Source organism: Platalea leucorodia (assembly GCF_965183815.1).
Source record: "Platalea leucorodia genome assembly, chromosome: 1".
NCBI classification, from domain to species: domain Eukaryota; kingdom Metazoa; phylum Chordata; class Aves; order Pelecaniformes; family Threskiornithidae; genus Platalea; species Platalea leucorodia.
Genome location: NC_138823.1, coordinates 158,047,891 through 158,074,323, shown reverse-complemented (window position 1 = coordinate 158,074,323; position 26,433 = coordinate 158,047,891). Strand labels below are relative to the sequence as shown.

At 38.7% G+C, this 26,433-nt stretch overlaps 1 protein-coding gene across 1 annotated transcript in view; it reads right to left on the bottom strand.

Annotated features, from left to right (window-relative positions):
* PTPRN2 (protein tyrosine phosphatase receptor type N2) overlaps positions 1-26,433 on the bottom strand; it is a gene marked incomplete at both ends in the record, with an annotated part of 667,311 nt that overhangs the window by 579,787 nt on the left and 61,091 nt on the right. Inside the window, one exon of the mRNA XM_082310546.1 lies at positions 14,562-14,612. Coding sequence (XP_082166672.1) covers positions 14,562-14,612 — 51 coding nt within the window. The remainder of the gene's footprint in view (positions 1-14,561; positions 14,613-26,433) is intronic.

Below are 26,433 nucleotides of genomic sequence, written 5' to 3'. Positions count from 1 at the left end.
CTTTCCGATTAAAAAATGGAAATATTTACTCATTTACTACTGTACACGACTGAAATGTATGATGAAAACCCCTTAGCCCTAGAATTCTGAACTATAATTTCCTTTGCTCTATGATGAAATAATATAGTCATTCTCCCCATAAGTGGAGAGAAATCATAAGGTATTATCTGAGCAAGCTGATCTGCATTTGTGGAATACTTGTTTAAGCAAAGCAGGAAGGAACCATCACATTAACTTCACAAGCCGTTGCAGCCCTGAGAAGGTATTGCGTCTCCAGAACTTAAGAGTTTTAGTTAACGTGTGATGGCCAAGAGATGTCTGCGGATAGAAAAAGGATTTTTTGTGGTGGACTGATCTTTCCACAGATTTTTGAGGTGGAATAACCTTTTTGAAGCTGCAGATGTCTTCCATTCTAAAATATGCTGTTAACCTCTATTCCGATCACAACATATTTTCAATTACCATGCCAACAAAATACATGGAAACCTGTAAATATTTTTTTGGCATCATTTGTGAAGGGTAATATTTCATGAAATAACAAAATAATTTTACCCAATGACCTAATTCTTGGGGGGGGGGGGGGGGACGACAACACACCACCACTTTTAGGGGCTAGTATAAATCTCTGTTTAGATAATTTGAAATAAAGCCCAGCAAGAAGGAATGACTTCTAATTGGCAATGCATTAGATCTAGGGACATAAAATGGGCACTAACTGGCTGATTACCTTTGTAGGGAACATGGATTTCTAATTTGTACTGCAATGTTAAACCTGCCCATCAACCCTTGGCCACTGAGCACTCCACCCTCTAGTGAAACAGTGCTGAAACAAGGATTCTCTACTGCCCAAACGTCTTTCAGAGGTTTTCATTTCTTCAGTTATAATAATGTCTGACTTAAGTGTTTGTATGGGTAAGCTCTAACTGGAGAAGCAGAAAGACTACCCCTTGGGCTTTCAAGGCAAAGGCAGTGACCCTATTTAAAACAACGACTGATCCACTAAAAGAAAAGGGAATTTTAGTATTGGACTCAATTTCAAACATTTTTAACAAAAACATTGAGTCGAACTTTGGCATCCAACGTTAAGTTTACCGTAACAAAATTGAGGCAAATAAATATTTTGAGACACAGAATATGACTGATATTTCTTAACTGTTTATCAGTGCTATCTTATGTTTTGTTGAACATATTGGCCCATTTTTATCCCACCATTATTCACACAAATTTTTGAACTAAGGGAAAAATAAGTGGAAGGGTTAAAAAAAATAGATATTACCTCATTTAAGAATCAAATATTTAGAACACAGTCATTCACCAAACACATGTAAGCAATCAAACTTATAGGTACAAATTCAAGAGGAAACTCTTCTAATAGCTACTGTCAGTGCATCCTGGTTTCGGCTGGGATAGAGTTAATTTTCTTCTTAGTAGCTGGTATAGTGCTGTGTTTTGGATTTAGGATGAGAACAATGTTGATAATACACTGATGTTTTGGTTTAGTTTACACCAATCAAGGACTTTCCAGCTTCCCCTGCTCTGCCAGGTGCACAAGAAGCTGGGGGGGCACAGCCAGACAGCTGACCCCGACTGGCCAAAGGGCTATGCCATACCGTATGGCATCATGGCCAGTATGTAAACTGGGGGGAGCTGGCTGGGGAGCAGTGATTGCTGTTTGGGGCTGGGCTGGGCATCCGGCAGTGGACTGCATTGTACATCACTTGTTCTGTATATCATTATTATTTTCTGTTCCTTTGCTGTCCTATTAAACTGTCTGTCTCAACCTACAGGTTTTACTTTTTCCCCTCCTGATTCTCTCCCCCATCCCACGGAGTTGGGGGGCGGGGGGGCACGTGCAAGCAGTTGTGTGGTGCTTAGTTGCTAACTGGGGCTAAACCACGACACAGTGAAAGAACAGTTTGTTCCATTACTCAGCATAAGCCATCAGCAATATTCCATTAAAATGAAGGCAGGCTGTCAGTAAAGAGAAGTAGGAACTCTCTGGCTGGAGAGCTGTCTGGCAGAAAAGGACCTGGGGGTGTTGGTCGACAGCCGCCTGAACATGAGCCAGCAGTGTGCTCAGGTGGCCAAGACGGCCAATGGCATCCTGGCCTGTATCAAGAATAGTGTGGCCAGCAGGAGCAGGGAGGTGATGGTGCCCCTGTACTCGGCATTGGTGAGGCTGCACCTCGAGTGCTGTGTTCAGTTTTGGGCCCCTCACTACAAGAAGGACATTGAGGTGCTGGAGAGTGTCCAAAGAAGGACAACAAAGCTGGTGAAGGGTCTGGAGCACAAGTCTTATGGGGAGAGGCTGAGGGAGCTGGGGTTGTTTAGCCTGGAGAAGAGACCTTATTGCTCTCTCCAACTACCTGAAAGGAGGTTGTAGCGAGGTGGGGGTCGGTCTCTTCTCCCTAGTAACAAGCGATAGGATGAGAGGAAACAGCCTCAAGCTGCGCCAGGGGAAGTTTAGGTTGGATATTAGGAAAAACTTCTTCACCAAAAGGGTGGTCAAGCATTGGAACAGGCTGCCCAGGGCAGTGGTTGAGTCTCCATCCCTGGAGGTATTTAAAGAACAGATAGATACGGTGCTTGAAGACATGGTAGAGATGGACTTGGCAGTGATAGGTTAACGGTTGGACTCTATGATCTTAAGGGTCTTTTCCAACCTTGATGATTCTATGATTCTTAATTATTGTAGAAGTCTAGTAAATCTTTAAATCTCAAACTTGAAAATTAAACACTGAAGAGAAATGAAACAACATCCTAGAAAGAGATGAAATTAGAAGGCTTACCTGTAACTATTATAATTTGGAAAGGTTTAGGGGTTTTTTAATGTCACAATAAACACAAGAAAGTCAAATTTATTACTTAAAGCTTGAAAATTAATCAAAATTTAAAAACAAAACAAACACCATAACCCCACCCCGAAAACCACTCCACCTCCAAAGGAAACAAATTGATTTCATTTTGGAAATCCACAATCCATTTAAACTGCTTCCACTGTGAGTGGGTATTGCAGGTTGTCTTCTTAAGTGTCCAGCAAGCTATGAAACTATTAGCAACCATACCATCCAAATGTCCATCCATCCATCCAACTGTCAGTCTACCCCTTATACCCTTTTATCTGAATATCACAGGAATAGAAATATAGCAGCATGATATAGTCAAGAGAGAGGACCGCAGGACAAAGAAAAAAATCTGAAGGAAGGTCTCACTACTTTTCAACTCTACCCTCAATTTTTTTTCCCCCACCAGTACATTATATAGTTTCTGGTCGGAAAATACACCTTTTTCTTCTCTATTATAGAGTTCACCATAGAGAAAGAATCAATTACAGCTCAATAACAGATAGAGAAAGCTGAAAAAAAAAAAAAGAGATTCTTGCCATTGAAAAATTGCATAGTGTGCAACTGTTCACAATCATACCTGTTCTGTTACATCCAGGAAAAAACTATGATGGTATAGTCTAATCCCCGATAGAGTCAGCGAGATAGTGCAGTTGAAAGACTAAATATGATCTTAAAAGGGCTAAGATTAAATAGAATAAATTAGGTACACATTTTTAACCTTATCATAATATTGCAAATTCATTATTAACCCACGTTTGCTGCATTACATTAAAAACCAAAACACTTCCCTTTTGATAGGCTTCTTTCCTTGAAGAGTTTAGAGTCCAAACATTAAATGCTCTATTCCCTTACTCTCCCTTAACATCCACTGTTGTTATCAACCTTCTTAAATCATGCTGATCCTACCATAGAGCCAATAGAGGAACACGCTGACACAGCAGCAAAAGCAACCAAATATTTCTCAACTTATGCAGAGTAGCAGCAAAAGCTATTTAAGTAAAGGACTAAATTACAATAAATAGTTTGGGACCATAAAATATATTTATTGTTCTGTCTACCTCTAGAGCAACTTTTGTTGCTGTTGCCATGGAGGTTGTAGGGAATGAAAGAAAACTGTTTAAATTAAAGGCTTTGAATGGCTTGAAATGGAGAATGAGTTTTCATTAACAGGTCTTTACCTGTTAATCAACAGGACTATGATTAATTCACTTTCAGATTGTTCTTATTTATTAAATGAGGACGTAGAACAAAAAAGCCTGTCACTGTTCTTTATTACAGAGTGTTTTTTCTAAGCATTAGAATAAAGAAAAAGTATACATTTTCTAGCTCTCTTTGGATGAATGTTCTGCTTTGGACCCAATCCAGTCCAAATTAAGGACTTGAAGCAATAGGTACACAACTTGAGATAAAAATTCTACATTCTTTATTTAAAAATAAAAGCAAATTTTTAAAAATAAAAGCAAATGTTTTATCTGTTCAGTTCATCTCCTCAGAACAATCACAGTCATTGAAAGTTATTTTCATATATATTATACATTTGTTTTTCATGTGCATATGAACTTGCATCTCATATTTAGAATATTATAAAGTAATTCCCTCCTCCTTAGCTTCTTACATGACATCATGGATGTCATTTATTACTGAATATATTTTCACATACAAGCTATCTTCAGACAATAAAGTCACTGTGTCTTGCAGAAACTGTAATCTGAGTTTTGCTCTGCTGAGGCAGATATGCTTTCAGGTGATCCCAGTCATGAGGTTTTGCTACTCAACTCTCTCATATTCTTTCAAAGTTACTTAGCAAGGACCACAACATTCCCCGCTGCAAACCATCAATACTTTTTTTTTTCTCCTATTATGTTTACTGTCTAAAGGCAGACTGAGAGTGCACCTATTAGTGCTTGTCACATGCCATGAAGTCAACAACAAAAAAGTGTTCATTAAATGATTATTGTAATGCAACATCAGTAAACTGACGCACAGTCTGACCAGCAAAAAGGGAGAAGGATTTTTTGACAGAATGTTGAAGAAAAAAGAAAAAAAGAAAAAAAAAAAGGAAAAAAGGTATGGCATCTTAAGCACAGAGAAACTTGTAACTGTAAAGAAACATCCAAAAGGATGTTATTCAGCAGACATTTAAGAAATCTACAGCTTTGCCTTCCACACACCCAAGAAAATACAGACTGAATAGTCAAGTCATTCATTAAATGGCCTTGTACATTTTGAAAATATATAGAATAGACAAGACAATTTCAGTTGGAACGGACCTACAACGATCATCTAGTCCAACTGCCTGACCAATTCAGGCCTGACCAAGTTAAAGCATGTTGATAAGGGCATTGTCCAAATGCCTCTTAAACACTGACAGGCTTGGGGCATCGGCCACCTCTCCAGGAAGCCTGTTCCAGTGTTTGACCACCCTCGTAGTAAAGAAATGCTTCCTAATGTCCAGTCTAAACCTCCCCAGGTGCAGCTCTGAACCATTCCCATGTATCCTATCACTGGATCCCAGGGAGAAGAGCTCAGCACCTCCCTCTCCACGTCCCCTCCTCAGGAAGCTGCAGAGAGCAACGAGGCCACCCCTCAGCCTCCTTTCCTCCAAACTAGACAAGCCCAAAGTCCTTAGCCACTCCTCACAGGACATTCCTTCCAGCCCTTTCACCAGCCTTGTTGCCCTCCTCCGGACACATTCAAGGACCTTCACATCCTTCCTAAATGGTGGGGCCCAGAACTGCACACAGTGTTCAAGGTGGGGCCGCACCAACACTGAATACAGTGGGATCATCACCTCCTCTGACCGGCTGGTGATGCTGTTTGATGCACCCCAGGATGCGGTTTGCCCTCTTGGCTGCCAGGGCACCCTGCTGGCTCCTATTGAGCCTGCTGTCAACCGGCACCCCCAGATCCCTTTCTGCAGGGCTGCTCTCCAGCCACTCCTCTCCCAATTTATACTTGTGCCCAGCATTACTCCGTCCTAGGTGCAGAATCCGGCATTTGGACTTGTTAAATTTCATCCCATTAATCACTGCCCAATGCTCCAATCTATCTAGATCCCTCTGTAAGGCCTCCTGTCCCTCAAGAGAGCCAACAGCATCTCCCAGTTTGGTATCACCAGCAAACTTGCTAATGGTGCATTCAACACCTGCATCCAGATCGTTGATAAATGTGTTGAACAGGACTGGCCCTAGCATTGAACCCTGATGAACACCGCTGGTGATGGGTCGCCAGCCAGATGTAGCCCCATTCACCACAACCCTGTGAGCTCTGCCCTTCAGCCAGTTCCTCACCCAACACACCGTGAACCCCCTCAGCCCACAGCTGGACAACTTGTCCAGAAGGATGCTGTGAGGGACAGTATCAAAAGTCTTACTAATATCCAGAAAAACTACAACCACCACCTTCCCTTCATCCACCAGGTGGGGGACCTTATCGCAGAAGGATATCAAATTAGTTAAACAGGACCCTCCCTTTGTGAACCCATGCTGACTGTGCCTGATGATTGCATTATTCTTTAAATGCCTTTCAAGAGTACCCAGTATAATGTTCATAATTTTTCCAGGAACCGAGGTTAGACTAACAGGTCTGTAGTTCCCTGGGGCTCCCCTCACACCCTTGTAGATTGGAATGACATTGGCTCGCTTCCAGTCAGCAGGGACCTCTCCAAACTCCCAAGACCTTTGGTAGGCGATCGAGAAGGGTCCTGCCGCAACATCCACTAGCCTCTTGAGTACTCTGGGATGAATCCCATCAGGCCCCATGGACTTGTGAACATTCAGCTGTTACAGCTGGTCCTGTACAACTTCAGTGTTCACAAATGGAAAGTCACTGTTCCCAAACTTGTAGTCCTCTGACTAAGGTGACCTGAGTCTGATTCATGATCCCATATTTTAAGCATATGTACTGTTTGAATGGATTATTGAAATTTTCAAGAAGAAAGATACAAGTGGCATGATTATTAAAAAAAAACACATACATTTTTCTCAAGCAGTAAATTTCTTCAAAGTTTTCTAGTCTGTCCTCTTCTAGACACTCCCATCAATGCCTCTGTTAATTAACCAACTACCTTGATAATTAAAGATAATAATTAATCTGATTGATCCAGTTAACTTGGCTACCCAGTCACTGCTGCTCACCAATTTCACATTTCCTTTACTTTGATGATTTTTAGTACTATTTTTTGTTCATAAATATGTTTATGCAGGTTTTTCTGGCTTTTTTTTTTTTTAGTAGAGGTGAACAATTCAAAGAAAAAAAAAACCTATTATCCTATTTTTTCAAAAGCCACAATCCAAACATCTTAATAACAAAGTAAACCATAACACTTCTGAATGCCCCTTGACACAAGGAAGGGAGAAAGTACAATGGATTTTCAGCAGAGGTGCACTGCTGCAGTGTCACGCCAAATCAGGATTCATTTGCTTTCCACCTCATTGCCAGAACACGATTCCCTTGGTGTTCTCTTCTTCTCTACAGACCACGCTGTCCTTTTCAGGCTCTTGTGTTTCATGATTCATCAGGCACAAATTTTACTGAGACTCCCTAATGCCTTTTTTCAAATGGGCTGCACTTTTCCATTGTCTCCCAAATGTTACCATTACTTTTTTTTTTTTGAGTGTAATAAAATAATGAAATAGGGAACATCTCTGAAAACATCCAACAAATGTGCCATCAGATGCTACATGGTTTACCCAAAAAGAGTTAATAAAGTGGTCCACTACACACTAATAAGATACACGACACAGACAATGTCTCAAATACCCAATACATTTTCAGGAAACATTTAATATGCTACTATAACAGACATTTTCAAAGTTACGCTAAAATTTATGTATCCTGCCTAGTACAAGTTCCAAAAAGCAGCAGACAAATAGGATTTAGTAGGTTTTTTTCCTAACACACCCCCCCCCTCCCTTGTAAGAGTGAAGACTCATATCAACTCAAATATTCAATGGAGAAATACTGAATATTTAAAAAAAAAAGGCAAACCCAAAAATTCCAGAACTTCAATCCTGCTTAATATCAGATCATTACATTAGATTTTGGAAACTCATCCACATTATCACTGCAAATACATAATTTAATTTAGGTAAAAGAAAGAGAGATACCAGATAATTAAGTTTACTCTCCAATGATCTAGGCCCCTCTTTCCCCCCTTCCCCTCAACCCCCCAGGTAGGGAGGTGGAGCCTTTTAACCAAACTTCTTGAATCAGAAGATTCACCACCAAAATCCCCTCAAAATCACTCAAACATACACTGGTTAAGCAATTTTACTTGCAGTGCTTGCCCTGGTTCTGTGAAACCCAGCGCTAATATTTGGAGCAAGAAAATACACTACCACAAGTCACAACACCATGACAGAAATGAAAGTCTCCGTATGACAACACAGCAGCATTCTTGCCTGAGCTGCAAGAAAAAAAAAGAGATCTGTCCACGTGAAATAACACTATGCAACACTCAGCAGCTCCAAGACTTATTTACTGGCACAGGACACCGGAACATAAAGGAATACCTAGAGCTAGTGGTAGATTTATGGTTGCACATACTTGCCTCTCACTTGGTGCTGGACAGCAGGCTGCCAGTGAAGTCTGAGTGATGGTTTTGTGCCCTGCAGGAGCTACCACTTGAGATTCTCCACAAAAAAACCACACCATAAAGCTTTTAGCGACAGCTGGGATGGTGGATAACCATAGTTGCGCTATCATGTCAAGCATCTTTTCCTATGGAGCAGATTGTAACTTCACCTTTGATCACTACTTCAGTTTTAATACCAGTTGTGCTAGACACTTCTACTGGACTATCACACAGGTAGATATTTTAACACCACACCGAGATAAACACAAGACACAAATAGATAGTTTGGAAGACAGATGGGCCCTTTCTTCATAGAGAAAAGAAGTACCACACTCTACTGCAAGGCAAAGCAGATGAAGTCATCACTGCACTGGCATTTTTAACCTTGCGGTAAAACTAAAATGTTATTTTTTCACAGTGCTTTTACCGCAAATAGCTCCGAAACATTCGGCATCAATGTTGAAAGTGTTCCTGTTAGCGAACCCTGTGTATACTCAGTAGCAAACCAGACCCCCCTAGTTTAGAAACTGAGCTGGTACAATTTATTTGCAAAGCAGCAGCACGGTGGCGTGGAGTAGAGCAGAGCTGAGAAACCCTCCAGTTTCTCCAGTCACCATCTCCTGCTCCCTTTCCTTGCGTTATCACCATTCATAACAGAAGTTGTGTTGCAACATCGCTTCCACTCATTAACGCTGAGGAGCTCTGACGCTGCCATTAACACAGGTGTCTTTAGAGCTTCATGACACAAGGGGAAGTGAGAGCTAACAAGAGGGAGCATGCAGGCTAATGGGAAACCAGAGCCTTCCTCCCAAACAAACTCTGTATCATTTACTCGCTCCTATTATGTGACATAACCTAACGGAGAAGTGCGGGGAAAAATGTGAGCAAATTTTAATCTTGGTGATTATTTCCACAGAATTATTTAAATAGTTCATACACACCTTTCAAAGAAATGTAAAATATTTCTAATAACTAAGGCACCATCCTCACAACCACAGATTCTCAGGAATATTTAGGTGTTAACTCACCCTTGATTTCAGTTGAATGAAGTGTGTGAATACTTCTGAAGATGTGGGTTTTCAGAATACCATCATACAATGGTGGATTTTAAAGTTTATTCCTTCTTGAGTATCATACCAGATTCTGACGTTCTTCTGACATACTTATTCAAAGTATATTTTAAAAAATTAAGACTCTGGTAAAAGAATCCCATGATCTCCTTGAACTGGTATGGAAGAATCATTGAAAGTAAATCCTTATATTTAAATAATTGATCAGATTTTTACTCCAAACATATATGTATTCCCATTTACCTCAGAATTCAGGTTAGAAATGACAGCACCAGGTTTACCTCATAGGGTGGTATTAGGACTTCAGATATTTGTGAAGAATTCCCACATCCTTGGAAAGCACAGAAATTCTCTGTACACACAATAACGCAACGGTATGTAGAGGTACCACTTAATGTTACTCCTCAGAAGTCTGAATTTAGTTATAACAAGCACTGATGCTTACTGAAAAGCTTCAGAAAGCTTAGGCTGAGATTTATAGTGTCATTTGACAAAAATTCGATAGCTTTTTTAAGAGCAGTGCCTTGCAAACACAGATGTAGCTGCAGACATCTGTTAGCTAAACAATGCCGAGGTGCATCTCCCTCTGTAATCCCATCCTACTAGGCAATGATCTGGAAAACCTCAAAGCGTAACACATTAAGTTCAAGAAACCATTTCTGAGACCCTGACTCCTCTCCCTTATCATCTGTAGCACATGTTTACCATTTATGGCTCATCACCAGCACATGCAATCACTTACATTGTAAATGTTCAAGGAGCTCTGTTGCTGAGGATGAAAGTACATTAATATTCTGAACTATCTGGAGACATCCAAACTTGGAAAGGCTCATGACTTTGTACTGCAATGCTTGGACGCCTGTGACACACCGTGCTAACCTAAGTCCCTCCTAACAAGTGCAGCTTGCATACATAAAGCAATATTGATTCAGCTGTGCATAGCTGTTTATACAGCCTTTCAGAAGCACAGCATCTTCAAACACTACTGCAGACATTAGACCATGTCTTCCTAGGAGAGGTTTAGTGGTTTTCAGTGAGGCTTGACTTAATGATGCACACTGCGCCAACGACTGCATTTAATTAACTTTTTTGGTTGGCCTCACAGAGCTGTTTTCTACAATCTGATCTTGTCTGCATGAACCCCGTTCTGATTTCATGCAGGAAAGAGGCTTGCAGCCACAACATCTATCATAAATAAAACTGCCCTGATTTATAAAGGCTCTGTTGATAAGGAGCAAAGATATCATGGTATCCACACAGGGATAAAACACAGCACAAAACTCCTTTCTGCAGCAAAATATCTGGAGATTAAACCTAAAGGAAAGAATGCCATCCTTCTAAATGAGCAGTTCAAACAGTTTAATAAAGGGAGGAACGAGGACAATAAGGGATGGTTATTTTGAAACGAATGCTTTTATCTGCACCACATGGTATCTTTCCCAGTGGCACTGCCAGAACTCAATAGCGTGATTTCATAAGAAAGGATAAAGAACTAGTCTTTGCTTTGCTGCTTTCAGGAGCCAGTCTGTTTAAACCTTCCAACGAGGAAGCTATGTGAGCTGATGTTTTACATGAACTGCTTTACTTATCACCTAAAATGCAAAACAGAACATGACATATTCCCACTTATCCAACTGTAATAGGTTTAATATATAAATACAAGGAGTGTCCAAGGATAAGTGAAGGATCTCCATCTCAGGGATCATATAAAAATTCCTTCTTGATGCTTCTTTTTCATTCCTTTTCATACAAACACATTCTAGGCATAACAGTTAAGGAAATAAAAATACACACATGGGCAAACTCATTTTCTTAAACTTCTAACCCAGACAGCAAAACATACGTGAACGTGTGAATGCAGTGTCCCTCTTTACCCACAGCTGTGTCACTACACATACCCTCGTTTCGAATCCTATTCTTTATATTATTCTTTTTGCTTCTATATCTTGTTTAACATTGTTGTTTGCTTCCTTTGGCATCTGTAGCTGCTTATCAGCACCTACTGGGGAGCAAGCATTTCCAAGCTTATAGAATACCAGATTATTTTCTATTAGGGTCTGCAGCTCATAAGCATATCCACCTTTCATATCAATTTTTTTTTTTTTATCTGCAAGCTTTCAAGCTTCAAGTATTTTAGATGGGTGAAAAGATCAGTTCCTCCAACTGTAAAATAGAGGTAATGATTTACCAGAAGTGAAATAAATGACACCTAAACCACTTTACCCCACAAAGTTCTAGCTTTGTAAAGGAAAAGTCCAGGAAAAGTAACTCAGTCTTTTTGCCTGGCTTATCCTTATGCCATTAAAATAAACATGAAACAATATGTTCCTTTTTAACCACTTGATGAGTCAGTGCAGCTCAGGAAACTGATAAAAGGTTTATGGAAATAAATTAATATTGCATGAATGCTGCTGGAGCTATTAAACAAACATAAGCGAGAACCCATCACTGAGGCCAAAAGAGACCTTTATATGATGAGGGAAAGCAGCAGAAAAGTCAACAATCATTATTACAGCAGGTTCTTTGCCCTAGGAAAACAGCATAGGGCCTAAACAGATGTAAGTGATGCAACTGATACAGTTATGCTCTTTATACCAGATCTTGCAACTGGATTACATTGCTTTTAACAAAAATAGAAACTTCTTTTAGCATCCCTTTTTTATTCATACAAATGAATTAAATTAGATTTCTCAAAATCTATCAGGCACTTAAAAATCTCTTCTTAAAAAAAAACCCTATTCTTTCCTTCTCATTTATTTTGAAGTTATAGAAAAGCATGAAAGAGCTCAGCTATTGGTGTTTTGGTTATCCTTTTACAATTCTGATGCGTGACAAGTACTTGAAGTCTCCAGTTGATGATATGACGTGAGATAGCAAAGACTGTGACTTATGTCTTCAATACGCAAACCCAGTTTCATTTTTGAAAATGTGGTCAGTTCAGCTACCTTTGCTGGAGGCCGAGAGGAAGATCAAATTTATCAGCCTTCCTGCAGGAGTTAGACTCAGATCTGCAGGTCACAGGTGCTTCAAAGATGCTACCCAAAAGTAGCTGCTGTTTCTTACCCACATTCACACCATGCTGCAGAAATACGCACTTATGTGAAAACAAAGGAGGCAAAACTTTCTATGACCTTTCAATACACAAAGTAAGCCCTGCTCCTGAGCATAGTGAGCTACACAGACTTAAGTTCCTGGGCTTTCAATCCAGCAAAGCACTTACATTTTAATACATGAGGATTTCTGAAGAACTTCAGAGATACAGTTGAATTAGAAACATTTTGGACAGGAAAAACGGGAAGGATTTCTCAGAAGCAAGCAGCCCTTTTCTGGTACATATAAAAAGTAAATTCTGATGGTATTTTAGTACTTCAGTGTATGATCTTGCAAAGATTCTGTTAATTTGCTCAAGAATGGTGTATTTTCACTTGCATCAAGGACAGTGTTTAAAATCCACTCTAGACAACATTTGCCCAGTTAGGGCAAAAAAAAATGAAATGCTTTGCAGTGACCTTAAACACATTGACAGAATCTCTGCATGTATTTTTTTAATTAAGATCAGCCATTAGGAAATACCATTGATCAACTGGCTTATTCATTACTGACCTTTCTTTAAGTTACAATTATGCCAAAATAAGAGTAGATCTACAGAAGAGGACCATTCTGAATTCAGAGATACAATTTCCATAGTTTAATTTTGCACTCTAATGAAAGTCACATTGAGTTTTTAAAAACTGCATCTTCAATTAAGAAAACAGAGCAAGAAACTGCGAAGTAACCTTTATAGGAACATCTTTGTTGAAGACTTTTTGCTGTCTGTTAAAGTACATACATTTCTTTACTATCATCCGTTGCATAAACTCCCATGATACACTGCCTGCCAGATATAACAGTGGCCTACCATAAAGCCCAATTAAATACACTTTCATTGGGAAAGACTACAGCTAGGCACTGAAGATCATTCTTAGTCAGCAAAATGCACCACTGTAGAAAACTGCCACTAGCCTTCTGGAGTCCATCATGGAAATTGTCAATGCAGAATTTTTGCATATTATTGGAACAACTTCAAATAACAATTTTACACAAGAATTATCTTTGGACATGTTAATAAAGGCACTGTTTCTAATCTTCTACCTATTTTAATTCCTCCTAACTCCTCAATCATATTTTTGTCTTTTATTCCCTCCCCTGCATATATTTGTCTGACATTCAACAATATTGGGGATTTAATCTCATTTCATCTTAAATGTTTGTTAAATTAGGATATTAATAAAGTTTATCCATTAATACACCCATATTATTGGCTCCCATGTTTGATGGAAAAAAAAATTCTTCCTTATGCCATACATTAAACAAGAGCAATTTCATATATAATACTTAATTTTATAAAAAAAATCCTTAATTACAAATCTACATATTTTACAACAGTAATTGCTTCAAAAGATCTCTTTCTAAACATGGTCCATCCTTTACCAGGACTTAAATGATTTCATATAGCACATTAACAATTTTTGACTATTCTCAGAAAAGTCATTCCTGCTATTCCATTAGAGTCATTCATACATTTGTGTAGGCTTTTTTGAAATTCTGAAGGAGAGCAGAAGACAGCTGCTTTTGCATAGTTCAAGTAAATCACAGAAAAAGGAAGCAGCATAATAAAGAACAATGGTAGTCTTTCTTCGAGACCTTCTTTCTTATTATAATAAATAACATTTTGAAGAAAAGCAAACTGATAATTACTCAATATCATCTTCTAAAAAAAAAAAGAACAACCTGAAAATAACTTATTTTCACCCTATATTAAGACAAATTAATTTTAGCATATTTCAGTGCGTTTAATTTAGTTACAATCTTTCTCATAAAAGGAGATTATGTTGTTGAAGGTTGAGAGAATATTTAAATATTTTTTTTAAATCTATTAGATTTCCCCTAACTGCTGACCAGAACAGTCACACCTGCTACTCTTCCCCCCCCCCTTCTCATTCATATACAGATTTGGCTTATTGAATCGACCACATAGCAATTACACAGCAGAGGACAGAGTAGTCAGCAAACAAAACATTCAGGACTTACCATTTACACAGATTTCAAAAGATTTGCAAAGGTCATCCTCAAACAGGCAGCCTAAAAACACAATAGAAAGGTAAAAATTAATACAGATTTCAAACTGTGGATAATTACTGCAGACTGAAGACCTCTCAGGCTATTAAAAGCTCAGCAAGAGTCAGACGTTTGGTCGGCCTTAGGAGTCTAAATTGGGCAGTACAGAAATTCAAGAACATGGAAACAGGTCTGGTTAGAAAGGACATCTTACTAACTGGTTATATCCAGAATAACCTTTGATGTTTTTCTTCCCCCTCATCCCTCTACTGAGGGTTCAGTTTTCTCTGTGCATGTCTCATTTAGTAATTTGAGGAACTTCATGTTCTCTCAATTTTGTGCACGTTATCATACCACAGCACAGTAATGCTGCAATACAGTACAAAAATATACACCAAGGAATCAGGAGTTTCCTCAAGATATTTCTACTGTGATGAGACAAGCCTAGGAATCAGGTGTAAATTTCTCAAATTAGGCTTGGATTTAGTAACTGCAACCATAGACCATGCCTAGATCCTCAGGAGCACTAACTCTTTAGAGAAAGGCTTAAAAATTCAGCCATCTGTACCAACACTGGGATACCTCCACGGACGGCTGACAAATTGGTACACGTATATGAAAAATATCCTGTTTTTTTTTCCATTTAAAGCAGGAAATTTGTTCCAAAACACGCTGCTTCATGGGCCCCTGCTGTGCCAGCCTCACACCTCACCCTAGAAACTGCATCCGGGTTGGCAATCCCAGCTCATCCACTTATACACATCTTCACGGATGAAGTAAAGTATTCTGTTCCCCTGTTGCTAGTATCGCCTAACGAGGTAATGAGACACTAGTTATTATTCCCTTTATCTTTGAATAAGATGAACTTCTACTGATATTCATGAGGGCAGCAGAGAAGCGGGCAGGATACACCTCTGCTGTGGTTGCTCCACACTGGGGGACAGGGACAAGGACTGAGTACAGAAGCAGTGTGAAATACCGTGCTATTGTTAAGGGCATGCACTCTGTTAACCCAACCAGTAGTTTCTTTATTGCGTTTTCCAAAAAAGATAAAGAGCAGGACTGGATAAACTCCAAGGAATGAGGCTGTATTTTGAATACAGAAACTGCCATATTGTCACAATTAAGTCTCTCTGGGAAGTATCTTAAGTATATAAATGGACACAGGGAATTATAGAAATTAAGTTGAGCAGTTTCACACTATGCATCAAAAACCAGCCAGGAACTTCATGACATCTAAACACAGGAGCAAATTTTCCCTCCCCAGAAGCACAGAATACAAGCATCTCTATTCATCAGAGTCTCGAATGGATTATGTAGGCCATTCTTATTAAAAAAACCTGAAAGGCTCAAGATTCTCTGCCTATGAATTACCTGAGCCCTAACCCTGCTAAAATAAAAAAGTTCAGGGGGATAGAGTGACTTATGTATGCCTGCATAGCCTTTCAGCAGGTAACTGTGTTAGCACATCATTAAGCCTGAACTAATATACTGTGTCTCTCAGCAGGATTTATTAGCACAGTGCTAGGTCTGAGCTAAGCCAGAACATCTACATGAATTTGAGTCATAAGGGGCTCTGCTGGTGCTCCAAATATCTACCCCACAGCTGCCTGCAATGACCACATATACATAACCTTAAGCCGATAACAAAAGCCTACAATACGCACACCGATAAAAGCGTTCTCTCATCCTTTTACCTGTGCACCAATAAACCGTGGCTACACATTTGGTAGCTTTTGAAAGGCAGAGGAAGTTTCAGACCAGAAAAGGCTTCTTCAAGCAGAGTATGGCAGAGTATGTGTGTGTCTACACAATCAACAAACTCTGGTTTGCAACATACTTTTTGTAATATGTATAGTTTTGCTCCAGACAAGTCTACTGGAACAGCTGTTTGACCTGAAACAGTGTCTGAGAACTCACTAAAGATATCTGATTGCAGCCTTGGTGCCAACCCAGCAAAACAGAAGGATACCTAACTGTATATTGACTCATAAAGAACGTAAAGCAAGAATGATGACAGGCAGCGGGTTATACAGCACAACAAGAGGTCTAATTAAAAGCGTAGTAACAATCACTTCAAAAGAGGAATGCTTGCAGAAAAAAAAAAAAAAAAAGAAGGTAGAAGACTTCAAGTGCTAATATAAACTAGATGAATGAAAGCTATACTTCAATATTCATGTTTTCAGAAAATTGAGGTTTTCTCTTTTAAAAGAAAAGTTTTTAGGGTTAGGAAAAATCCCTGCTTAAGTCCCTCTGCCTTGTTTTCCTGAGAGATCAAAAGGATTAAAACCAGAAGCCTGGAATGGCCACATCCAATGAAGGGCTGCAGGAGGTGTTCTGCGATGGAGGGAAGATAGGCAGTTTTGTAGTTGATTTCCCATCCTGCAGTGGCTGTGCTGTAGATCCAAAAGGTGTCAGATGAGAAGTTTCAACCAGGAATGTTTCACACGTAAAAATAGTGACTGGTACACCCAGACTCTGCTGATTTTGAAACCCCTGGGAGCTGGGATCAGAGCCACCTGCTGCCCATGACCACCTGCTAGAGGCAGACCATCATGTAACACACTGATATTCTCAGAAGCAGAAAAATCCAGATACAAGATGAACAAAATGTGTATGTTCAGGTACAAAGAAATAAACAGCCAGGTTACCTCCATACAGACCTCTGATTGAAATGCACTCCGATTTTGCTTGATATGTTTTGCTTTACCACCTAATATATTTTCCATGAAAAGCACAAAAGAAAACTGATTTTATCATGTTTTAGTTTCTCTTTTTATAATAGTTGGTTATTTGATGCTCACTGCAGCAAGGCATCTGACACAATTAGCCTTGGAAACATGTCTTGGAGAGCAAATTAATAAAGTCAATGCATGGCAAACTATATCCATCTACAATTACTCTAAAATAGACAACGACCTCCAAAACTCCTTGAAAAATATTTTGTTTCAAGTTATTTGTTGCTAGAGTTGATTGTTATGTATATTTTACCCAACCAGTTGATATGCTAATTTAACTACTAATATATCTTTTGTTGTTATTTGCTGTGACATTAAGAAGCACCATATTTCATTTTAAATATCATCTTCCTACTAATAGTAATGGTGGTAATAAGTCATCACTGAAGAGTGAAGTGGTATTGTCTCCAAAAAAACACTTAGTTCAGTTCATGCCTTATGGGATCAAAATTACATTTCATTTTTTACCAAACAATCCTCCTACTGAAGATCATCTCCCAAAACACAAACTGTTGATGCAATACCTTCAAGCCCCACAAAAAAAAAAATGAAAACACACCAAACCCCCAATCTTACTTCATACAGCAGCCCCGAAATAACAAATTCTCTATGTAACTATTCAACAAGCTTGACAGAGACTAAAACTGAACAGGTACACATATAGTGCTTTGCTTAATCTAGAATTTAAACATAGGTTTCTTCCTTAACTTGCATTAAAGATTTACCTCTTCACTAACAGTTGTATGGTCCCCACATCCCAGTAGTTACAAAGGAGGCTGGAGCAATGACTTGCGCACAGGTGCACCAGCACCCACAAGGAGTTCAGCTGATCATCCTCCCCCCACATAACCAGGGCACACAAGCCTGTGCTGTCCATCTCTCAATACAGGGAGAGTAGTTCCCTGACACATATTGGAGCTATTTAAAATCCAGTTAGCACAGCAGTAAGGATTATCCCATATACTTGGATAACTATAAGTTTTTTTCACATTCTTAAATGTCAGGGTTTGCAAAGATGTGGTATACTTATATTAACTTCTACTGACATAAATCATATGCTTATAAACTATCTTCTTGATAATTTGCCACAGTGAATTCCACAAGAGTTTACATGAGTAAAGCTCACTACAGGTCAGAAAAGCCCGGGCTGACTGTATAATGTAAACCAATATATTGAACTTCCATACACCAAGGTAAGTCAGTCTGTCAGAGAGAAGTCAAGAATAATAAATAAATAAATACCTAACTTCATCCCTCCTTCCAAATACAGAGCTTAGTAGCCTGCAATTCTACTAAGTTGCATCAGGTACAAGGACCATATGTATTGAACCCACCCATATATACACACATTTTCTCAGTGTTTTTTAACCTCATGACTGCTTAAAATAAAGGCAGGTATCTATGCTATATACTACAATCCATTTACACAGTATATTTTTTGTTTACTATCCAAGAGAGTAGATTCCATAGGGCCTCTCAAAATCTTCTACCTCCCTTTCTTCTCCCTCTACCCTACGTCTCCAGTACTGTTTCTCAGACAATCAGCACAACATAATCACAAAATGCTGTTGCAAGTACAAGATCTAGATGTTTAAATCTCTTTGTCACACCATTCTTCTCGTGAGGCACTAATAAAACTATTGGCTTCCTCCTTTCATCAGGTATATAGCAGCTCTGCTTTCCTAAAGACAATATAGAAAAGCTTAAAACACACTGGAACATACTGTTTGGATTTATAGGAGGTGCCTCTAAAGGTTACAACAGTCAATCCACCAGCTGAAATCACTTAAACTTAATCTAGAAAAAGCTGTAGTAACTCACTTATCAGGAAAATAAATTTTAAAAATCCACTAATCAGAGAGATTGTATTCTGTTTATTTCTCTGTCCTTTCCCCCAGTTAACCGATCTATGATGATTTTACATTAAATGTTTCTTATAAGAATGCTCAAAATCTGTAAGTATTTTTATTAACTAAAATAAAAACCAGGCCATAGCCCTTCTTTATCAAAAATTATCTTATGATCATCAAAACAAGAAAACAAACAATAAGCAAGAACAGCTAAGTTTCTCCTATACTTATTAATGACAAATTGGGAAAATACAAACCTCCAAAATCCTTTCTGTTGTTGGGGGTTTTCTGCCTCTTCCTTTCATGCTCTTCATTCAGTTGCCACATACCAACTAGCGTCCCTTCACCTTTGCAAACCACACCAACCCCATTTCATCACAAGGTTTTAGCCAGTATGGGTTTCGTTAATCAAAATATGCCAATGTCCATTTGCATTTTCAATAATCTAGAATGAAAGCTCACTCCACATTGATCTGCTTCTTTCAGATTTAGTTGTTAACTGGTAAGGAGACCTTGAAGGATAAGTACTGCTGAACACTGCTAAGAGAGAAACAAAAAAAGAAACACCTGGGTATGCCAACACTGGGCATGCCTGATGGGCCTCGTTGGGTCTTTAACATCACCTGTGAATGACTCTAAATAGAGAGCACATGTTTATTTTCCTATAGTAAAATTAAGAACTATGGCCCAAGAATGACATTTTAAAAGTACTCAGCTCATTCAACTGGGATAGCTCTAACTAACTGGAAAAAGTCAAGATAGTGCACAACAACAATAAGGAATGGACATGAACTGACTGGTAGGAAGAGTCAAACATAGTTTTCATGCAGAAAACTGAATAGAGAAGTCATCTGATTGAGAAAAGACATAATCTTCTCGCTAATAGAGGTGAGAGAAAATTTTGTTCAGTCTGCTAAAGCTGTGATCTATCCAACGTATCCTCATCTGTCTGCCATACATGTATACCTAATGCATGTAGAATTACACAAAATTGCAAGTATGGCTGGGAAAAATGTACTTTAAGCTGATCACGGGCTTTAAATTTAGTTCATCTAGGTTTCCCTACTCTGTGGTTACATAGGTGTCATAGGCGTATATACCCATGGAATGTGAGTATTACTCAAAACCTATTAATTGAATGTGAAAAATCAACTACTGTTTCTTTACTTTAGTTTTATTTTGGCATTCACTTTGATAATAAGTTTGGATATTGCCTGGCCCTAGTTTTTAAACTTTCATTTATATCCCCTTTTTTCTTTGCTTTTTTTTCTGTTCCAAACATTTCCATTCTCTTTCTGAGAAGTATTTTTTCTAACTCTTACCCGTTCTCTTCTACTCTCCAAGAAACCATTGTTCCACCACCAGAAGGCAGTCGCCCCTTTCTGTCCTTCCCAAGCACATGCACGCCATACTCGGGCACTCCCCTTCCTACCCGTGCCCTCTCTTTTCACTCCTGCAGATAAACAGCTTGTCTGTCGCCTTTTTATCATTATTGATTGCTGGCAGTTTCTGGATCTCCAGTCTCATTCTTTTCCACAGGTTCCCTTCTTCCAGCACACTCAACCATTCCTCATCCACCTCCCTTCTGGTGTGTTGACTAGGAGAGAGGTAAGGAGACAGGAGGTAAGAGAGGGGCAGGATTTTCTCTGTCTTGCTCTCTCTGTTCAGAGTTTTCAGGAGTGGAGTAGGTTCAGCCACATTCTCTCTTTCTCGTTGGGTTCTCAGGATATCCAGAATATTCTTCATTGAGAAAGGCATTTTATCAAGACTTCAGAACCTGTGATGGTTTATCAACTGCTTAAAACAGTACTTTAATTATGAAAGTAAATCAGTTTGGTCAAAAATAATATTAAAGGAGCACATAATACTAAAGGAACTCTTTCTCCCAAGAGAGAAAGTGAGAAAAATATATGACAGCATAATAAGTACTGAGCTTTGGTTTTCTTCCTTTGCTCCACCTTTCATGTTTTCTGAATGCACTAGGTGCCTGACGGTTTTGTAATACTGTAAACTCTTGAGAGCAGGTTTGGTTTTTTTCAATCGTGTGCATGTACAAAGCCTAGTGCAATGAAGCACTGATCCCTGGTGAGGAATCCAGACCTTACTGTAGTCCAAACTAACAGTCATAAAGATGACAAAAGAAATCCCTGCGGTGGTTAACTGGAGGACTGTGCAGTCTCTTATATGAAAAGTTTCCAAAGAAAAGCAAGGAAAGTTTTCCCATAAGTGTTCCCATATGGCGTTAACACTTCCTCATCTTAGAATTACTCCTTCTTTCAATCATTTTTCATACACGCCAATTTTGTATATTGAAATATGACCCTAGCCAGAATAATTCACCGTAGAACGGAGTTTTCATTTAAAAAGGGGAAATGGCAGTGCTAAACTTATAGCCAAGATTTGCCCCTGAAGCCTCAATGACGGTATATATTAGTGCTTCCGTTACCTTCTTTATATCACTTGCCCTTCAACATGTATGGATTGATGCACTAAATAGGCAAAATAGTACAAAAATGATGTGATGTATGATACTATTTCTCACTATGTAAGGGGGGTACTTTGTCCTTTCTGCATTTAGAAAAAAAAATGATTATATCTTTTCTTTTGCATGTAATTAGTCCTGAGCCTGTCCACCTCTAAAGAAAGGAATTGCTTTGTGGTGAAAATGCTATTAACTTATCTGATTACTAATGCCATGATTGCAATGATGTAGGGCTTTTCTTCTGGGGAGCACTGAGGAAAGGTCACTACTAAGAATAATTGAAGATGTGAGCAGTAATAATAGTTCATGAGGTGAAGAGACAGGGAAAGGCCATCACTGGAAAAGCTCCAGAACAGCACTTCCATTTGCCCAGGGCTCAGAAAGAACATGGCATTTCATGGGTTGATACAGGGAATGTGTGTTTTTGTGTGCCTTTTTGCCATTTTTTCACAGTGAATATAAAAAGAACCTGCGTTATGTCCGCTGAAAAATTACAATTCTCTCAATATTACATTTCCTAACTCTGTTTCTTTAGCAGAGACCACCATTAGCCCAGATAATTTCAGCAGAGGTATAACACTTCTGGCAAGCAAGTAGCTCCACTAATGCTTAGTTACATTGAACGCTAACATGCTCTCCATTTCAATAAAAAAATTGCAGATAAGCCCATTATTGGAGAACAAATAGAAGATCATTTAAAAACTAACATTAAAATTATTACTTCTTAGGATCAAGACCGAAATCTTTTACCCACACCATTAACTGTGGCAGGAGCGGTCAAATGTGACTTTGCTCAGGTAACTCTGCCCCAAAGATCTTTGCCATGTTGGTAGCCCATATTGGGGCAAAATTAGGATCTCTACAATATAAAATATATGATCTACAATATAAAATGTATGATCTGTTCCTTCAAAATTAGAAAATGTGAATTGAAGTGTTCACAAGCTGTATAAAAAATATCATAAAGATCCAGACTAGGCCTTTAATAACTTCAATTCAATACCTCCTACTGGTCACCACTTGCTGAAATTAATTTCCTTAATGAGCAGTAAACTGAAATCACCCAACAGCCACTAAAATCACAACCGTGACCTAAGCAAAACTTTTTTTGCACTTAGCAGAGAATTTGAGGGCTGAACACCATTGACTCTAAATGAATAATTCCACTTTGCTGTTTAAATACATCAACAAGCAGCCTGAAATTTTCCCCCTGCTGTTGCCCGTACAATATCCTTCCCCACAAAATCTGTGGGCAGCAAGGCCTTCTAGTATTTCCCATGGCCATAAGGTATTAAAAACTGAGGCTTACATACAGCAGAGTATGATGTTACCAGCAAAGCCTTCCTCAGTATTCTTGCACATAGACCAGCAAACATTGTAGTTCTGCAGCCTCTGTCATATTTATTCCATGAAAGAACTACTGTCATCATTATATGTCCACCTCGTTTTATCCATCAGTAACTGTCAGTCTATTCCTGTATACTTGTTTTACAAAATTGCAGAATGGAGTGAATTCTAAGTCCTAATTGTAGCATAATTCTAGTCTTCTTCCACAGTCGGGGTTAAGACAAGCTGGGTCAAAGAAGTAATGAGCCATTAGCTAGAAGAAATAGGAACTCTGTGTCTGGGGGTTATGTGCTAGATAGATAGTTCTTTCAGAAAAAATTTTCCAAAACACTTACATGATAAAGAAGCTTATGTCCCATCATCTGAAGCTAACCGGTCTCTAAGATGCACATTCAGTGACAGGTTTTTTAAAAAAATCGCTCTTTAAAGTTGTGCCTCATGTTTTGGGAAAACACCCATTATTCACATAATCAAAGAAAGGAAAAGAGATATGTTTATCATTTTCCTCTAACAAGCACCAAAATTTTGTCTTCATTATTTGTCAGAAAATCTTAATGAGTATCTGCTTGGTGCTTGAAAAAACATAACCGGAATTCACAGCAATTCTCATCCAGTTATATTGCCTCCAAAAATAAGTAATTACCCAATATTCATGGGTAATGCACGTCTCCCAACACTGTCTTGAGAAGACTTCAAAGGCAGAAACAATTTTTTGCAGAAGACCTCTTCGGAATGATTGGCTTTTCTGTTCTGTTTTATTTAGAAAATAGCACAGCATCTTTTAACCGATGATGCCTGTGCCCACAGCTGCAATATGGCCAGTACCTGTCACATATGATCCTTTCTTTGTCCCTTCCTCGTTCTTCTTAGAAAATCACTCTCCTTTTTGTTCCATCTCTATTGCACAGTTAATTTGAGATGGGTAAATTGCCATGTGGACTTGGCAAAAACAACTTGGGAAGGAAAAAAGAATCATATAACTCGGTGGCGTCTGAAGTGCAAGGGGATAGTCCACAGTCTTTTACTGCAGGAACGTCATTCTAATCTAGACAACAGCACACATGGGTTTGGGAGCTACACTTAACAGATGAGCTCCAAAGAGGGAGACAGGACCCAACCAGTACTCTAAATCTGTTTATTTCTGCGTATTCATGTTGAGGCCTGCTAGATATTGAAAACATGTAAAATTGCTGTCATTGGGAGTCTGTTTGGAAAAACAGCTTCATACCTTTATCGTGCAATTTTGAATCACATTATAATGTTTATTTAGAGTGCCGAAATCACCTAAGTTCATCTCATGAAAGAGACACTATTATATACACTTGGTAATTTCTTTAATAAAGAGTTTAAACAGTCCAGAGTAATCCACATTAATTATTCATGTGTTGGAGAAAAATAATGAAAGTCAATGCAGAAAGCCATAGCCTCTTAAAGTTCTTGAAGGAACAAGAATAATATGAGGTAAAATTCAATGGACTGTGGCACCAAAATTTATCTATATAATTTACCCTGGGAATTTGAATTGTGAACAAAGCTGCAGCGTTCTCTAGTATGGGACAGAGTTACGAGAAATAGGTCACACAAGGATATTGGTAGCACATCAAAGTTAACAGTATTTAGTGAAGATGCCTAAAACTTTTCCCTTTCCACAGAAAAAGGAAAGAATCTTATAAATGTTTATGTACTAGAAATTTTTTTAAAGCTACCAAGAACTCAGCTGTTCCAATCAATACAAATTATCTCTTGACATATAATCAATGTGCAGCACCATGTGGCTTTGTTCAAGTCCTGTTGGACTTGTAGCATATGTAACCGCGTACACGGGCATCACTCCACTTTCTTGTATAGGATTGATGTTGAGGGGCAGACTTAGGACAATACTTTGTTATGCTGATAAAGAATTAAATCTATCCTGTATTGATTCAAAACTCATTCCAGGTGGTAGTTTAAATTCATTACAGAGTAAAATTATCTGCTTCTACTTACTTTTGTGAATGTACACCAATTTCACAGAAAATCTGGAAGTGAGAGTGAATGGTCCTGATTTTGACCAGTAATTGTGCTCTAATTACTCCTGACTCACCCTGATGTGTCTGAGGCTGGCATTGGAGGCAGCTGTCCCAGAACACATTGTGCCGTTGTCTCCGTGAAGTAGCTCTGCCTACCCTCTGATACCAGTGAGATGGTTTTTTTCCCCAGGCTAGCTATTGAGAGGCAGGCACCATAATGACACATATCAGAAAAGCAGTTAAGAAAAAGACTAATGATTAAAGCAATTTGGGGAGGAAGCCAAGAAAATTAGAGATAATTCTGAAACATGACAAATACGATGCATGCGGAGTAGCACCAGAATTCATATTCTGGTTCCTTCCTAAAACATATACAAAAGACAATTTTTCTCTCTCTGGAAAAAAAAAGATCATTAGAAGACTAAACCTCCCAGATTCTAGAAGTTCATCTAACTATTAAACTCCTTTAAACAACAAGGAAAAACTGCCTTTGAGAAAATTTATTTATTTAGGAAAAATGAAGCCTGGATGCCTTCAGGAGTTTATATAGGTGCCTTGCACCATTAAGAGTAGCCAAAAGTCATTACGATATTATAGCCATATAGTCACCAGCTCTCATAACTTAGCATCTAACACCTATTGATTTTGATGGAATTGAAGTGTCTCAGTAGTTTGGTGAATTAGGGCCCAAATGCCTCGGTTTTTTTGTTCATGTTTATGATCACCTTTATTTTTCCTCTGTAAATAATAACCTCCAAAGTGTCTGTGTGAAACTCGTGCAGTAGGAGGAAAAATTTTAGAACTTTTATTGAACAGATAAGAAAAAGATGTTAACAAACAGTTGATGTTGCATGTCCCCTGAATATCTGAATATCATAAAGAGGAGATAGCAAGTTACTTATAAGCCAGACCTACTAGCAAGGTTACCAGACTACAATGCAGCAGACTGGAATTCTAGTCTGGGTCCTGTTTTTTGCTGCTGGCCTGGGCAAATCATTTCACCATGACTTTCCCTCTGTATTTTGTGTGTCTTGCCTAATTAAATGCTAAAATTTATGATTGTTATCATGTGTTTGTAAGTCGTTGGCAAAACAGAGATCTGGTCAAGTTTGGAGCATTAACGATCATTGTAATATGAAAAATAACCTTTGTATGCCTTTATTTATCTTCTCCACATCTCAGAGAAATGTTTTGAACCTTAAAGAAAAGGAAGGAGCTGTATAAAGGTACTGGGAAGCATTCAGTACAAACAAGCTTTTCCTGAAGAGTATGGATTTTTAATGGTGATTTAAGTAAAGCCAATGCCCTCTACCTCTTCTCAAAAAGTGCAGGGATTTCACCAGAGAATGTGAAACAGCTCCTTACCTGCCACTGAACTCTACAGCAGATGAACTTTTTGAGTTTATATTCCCTGAGAAG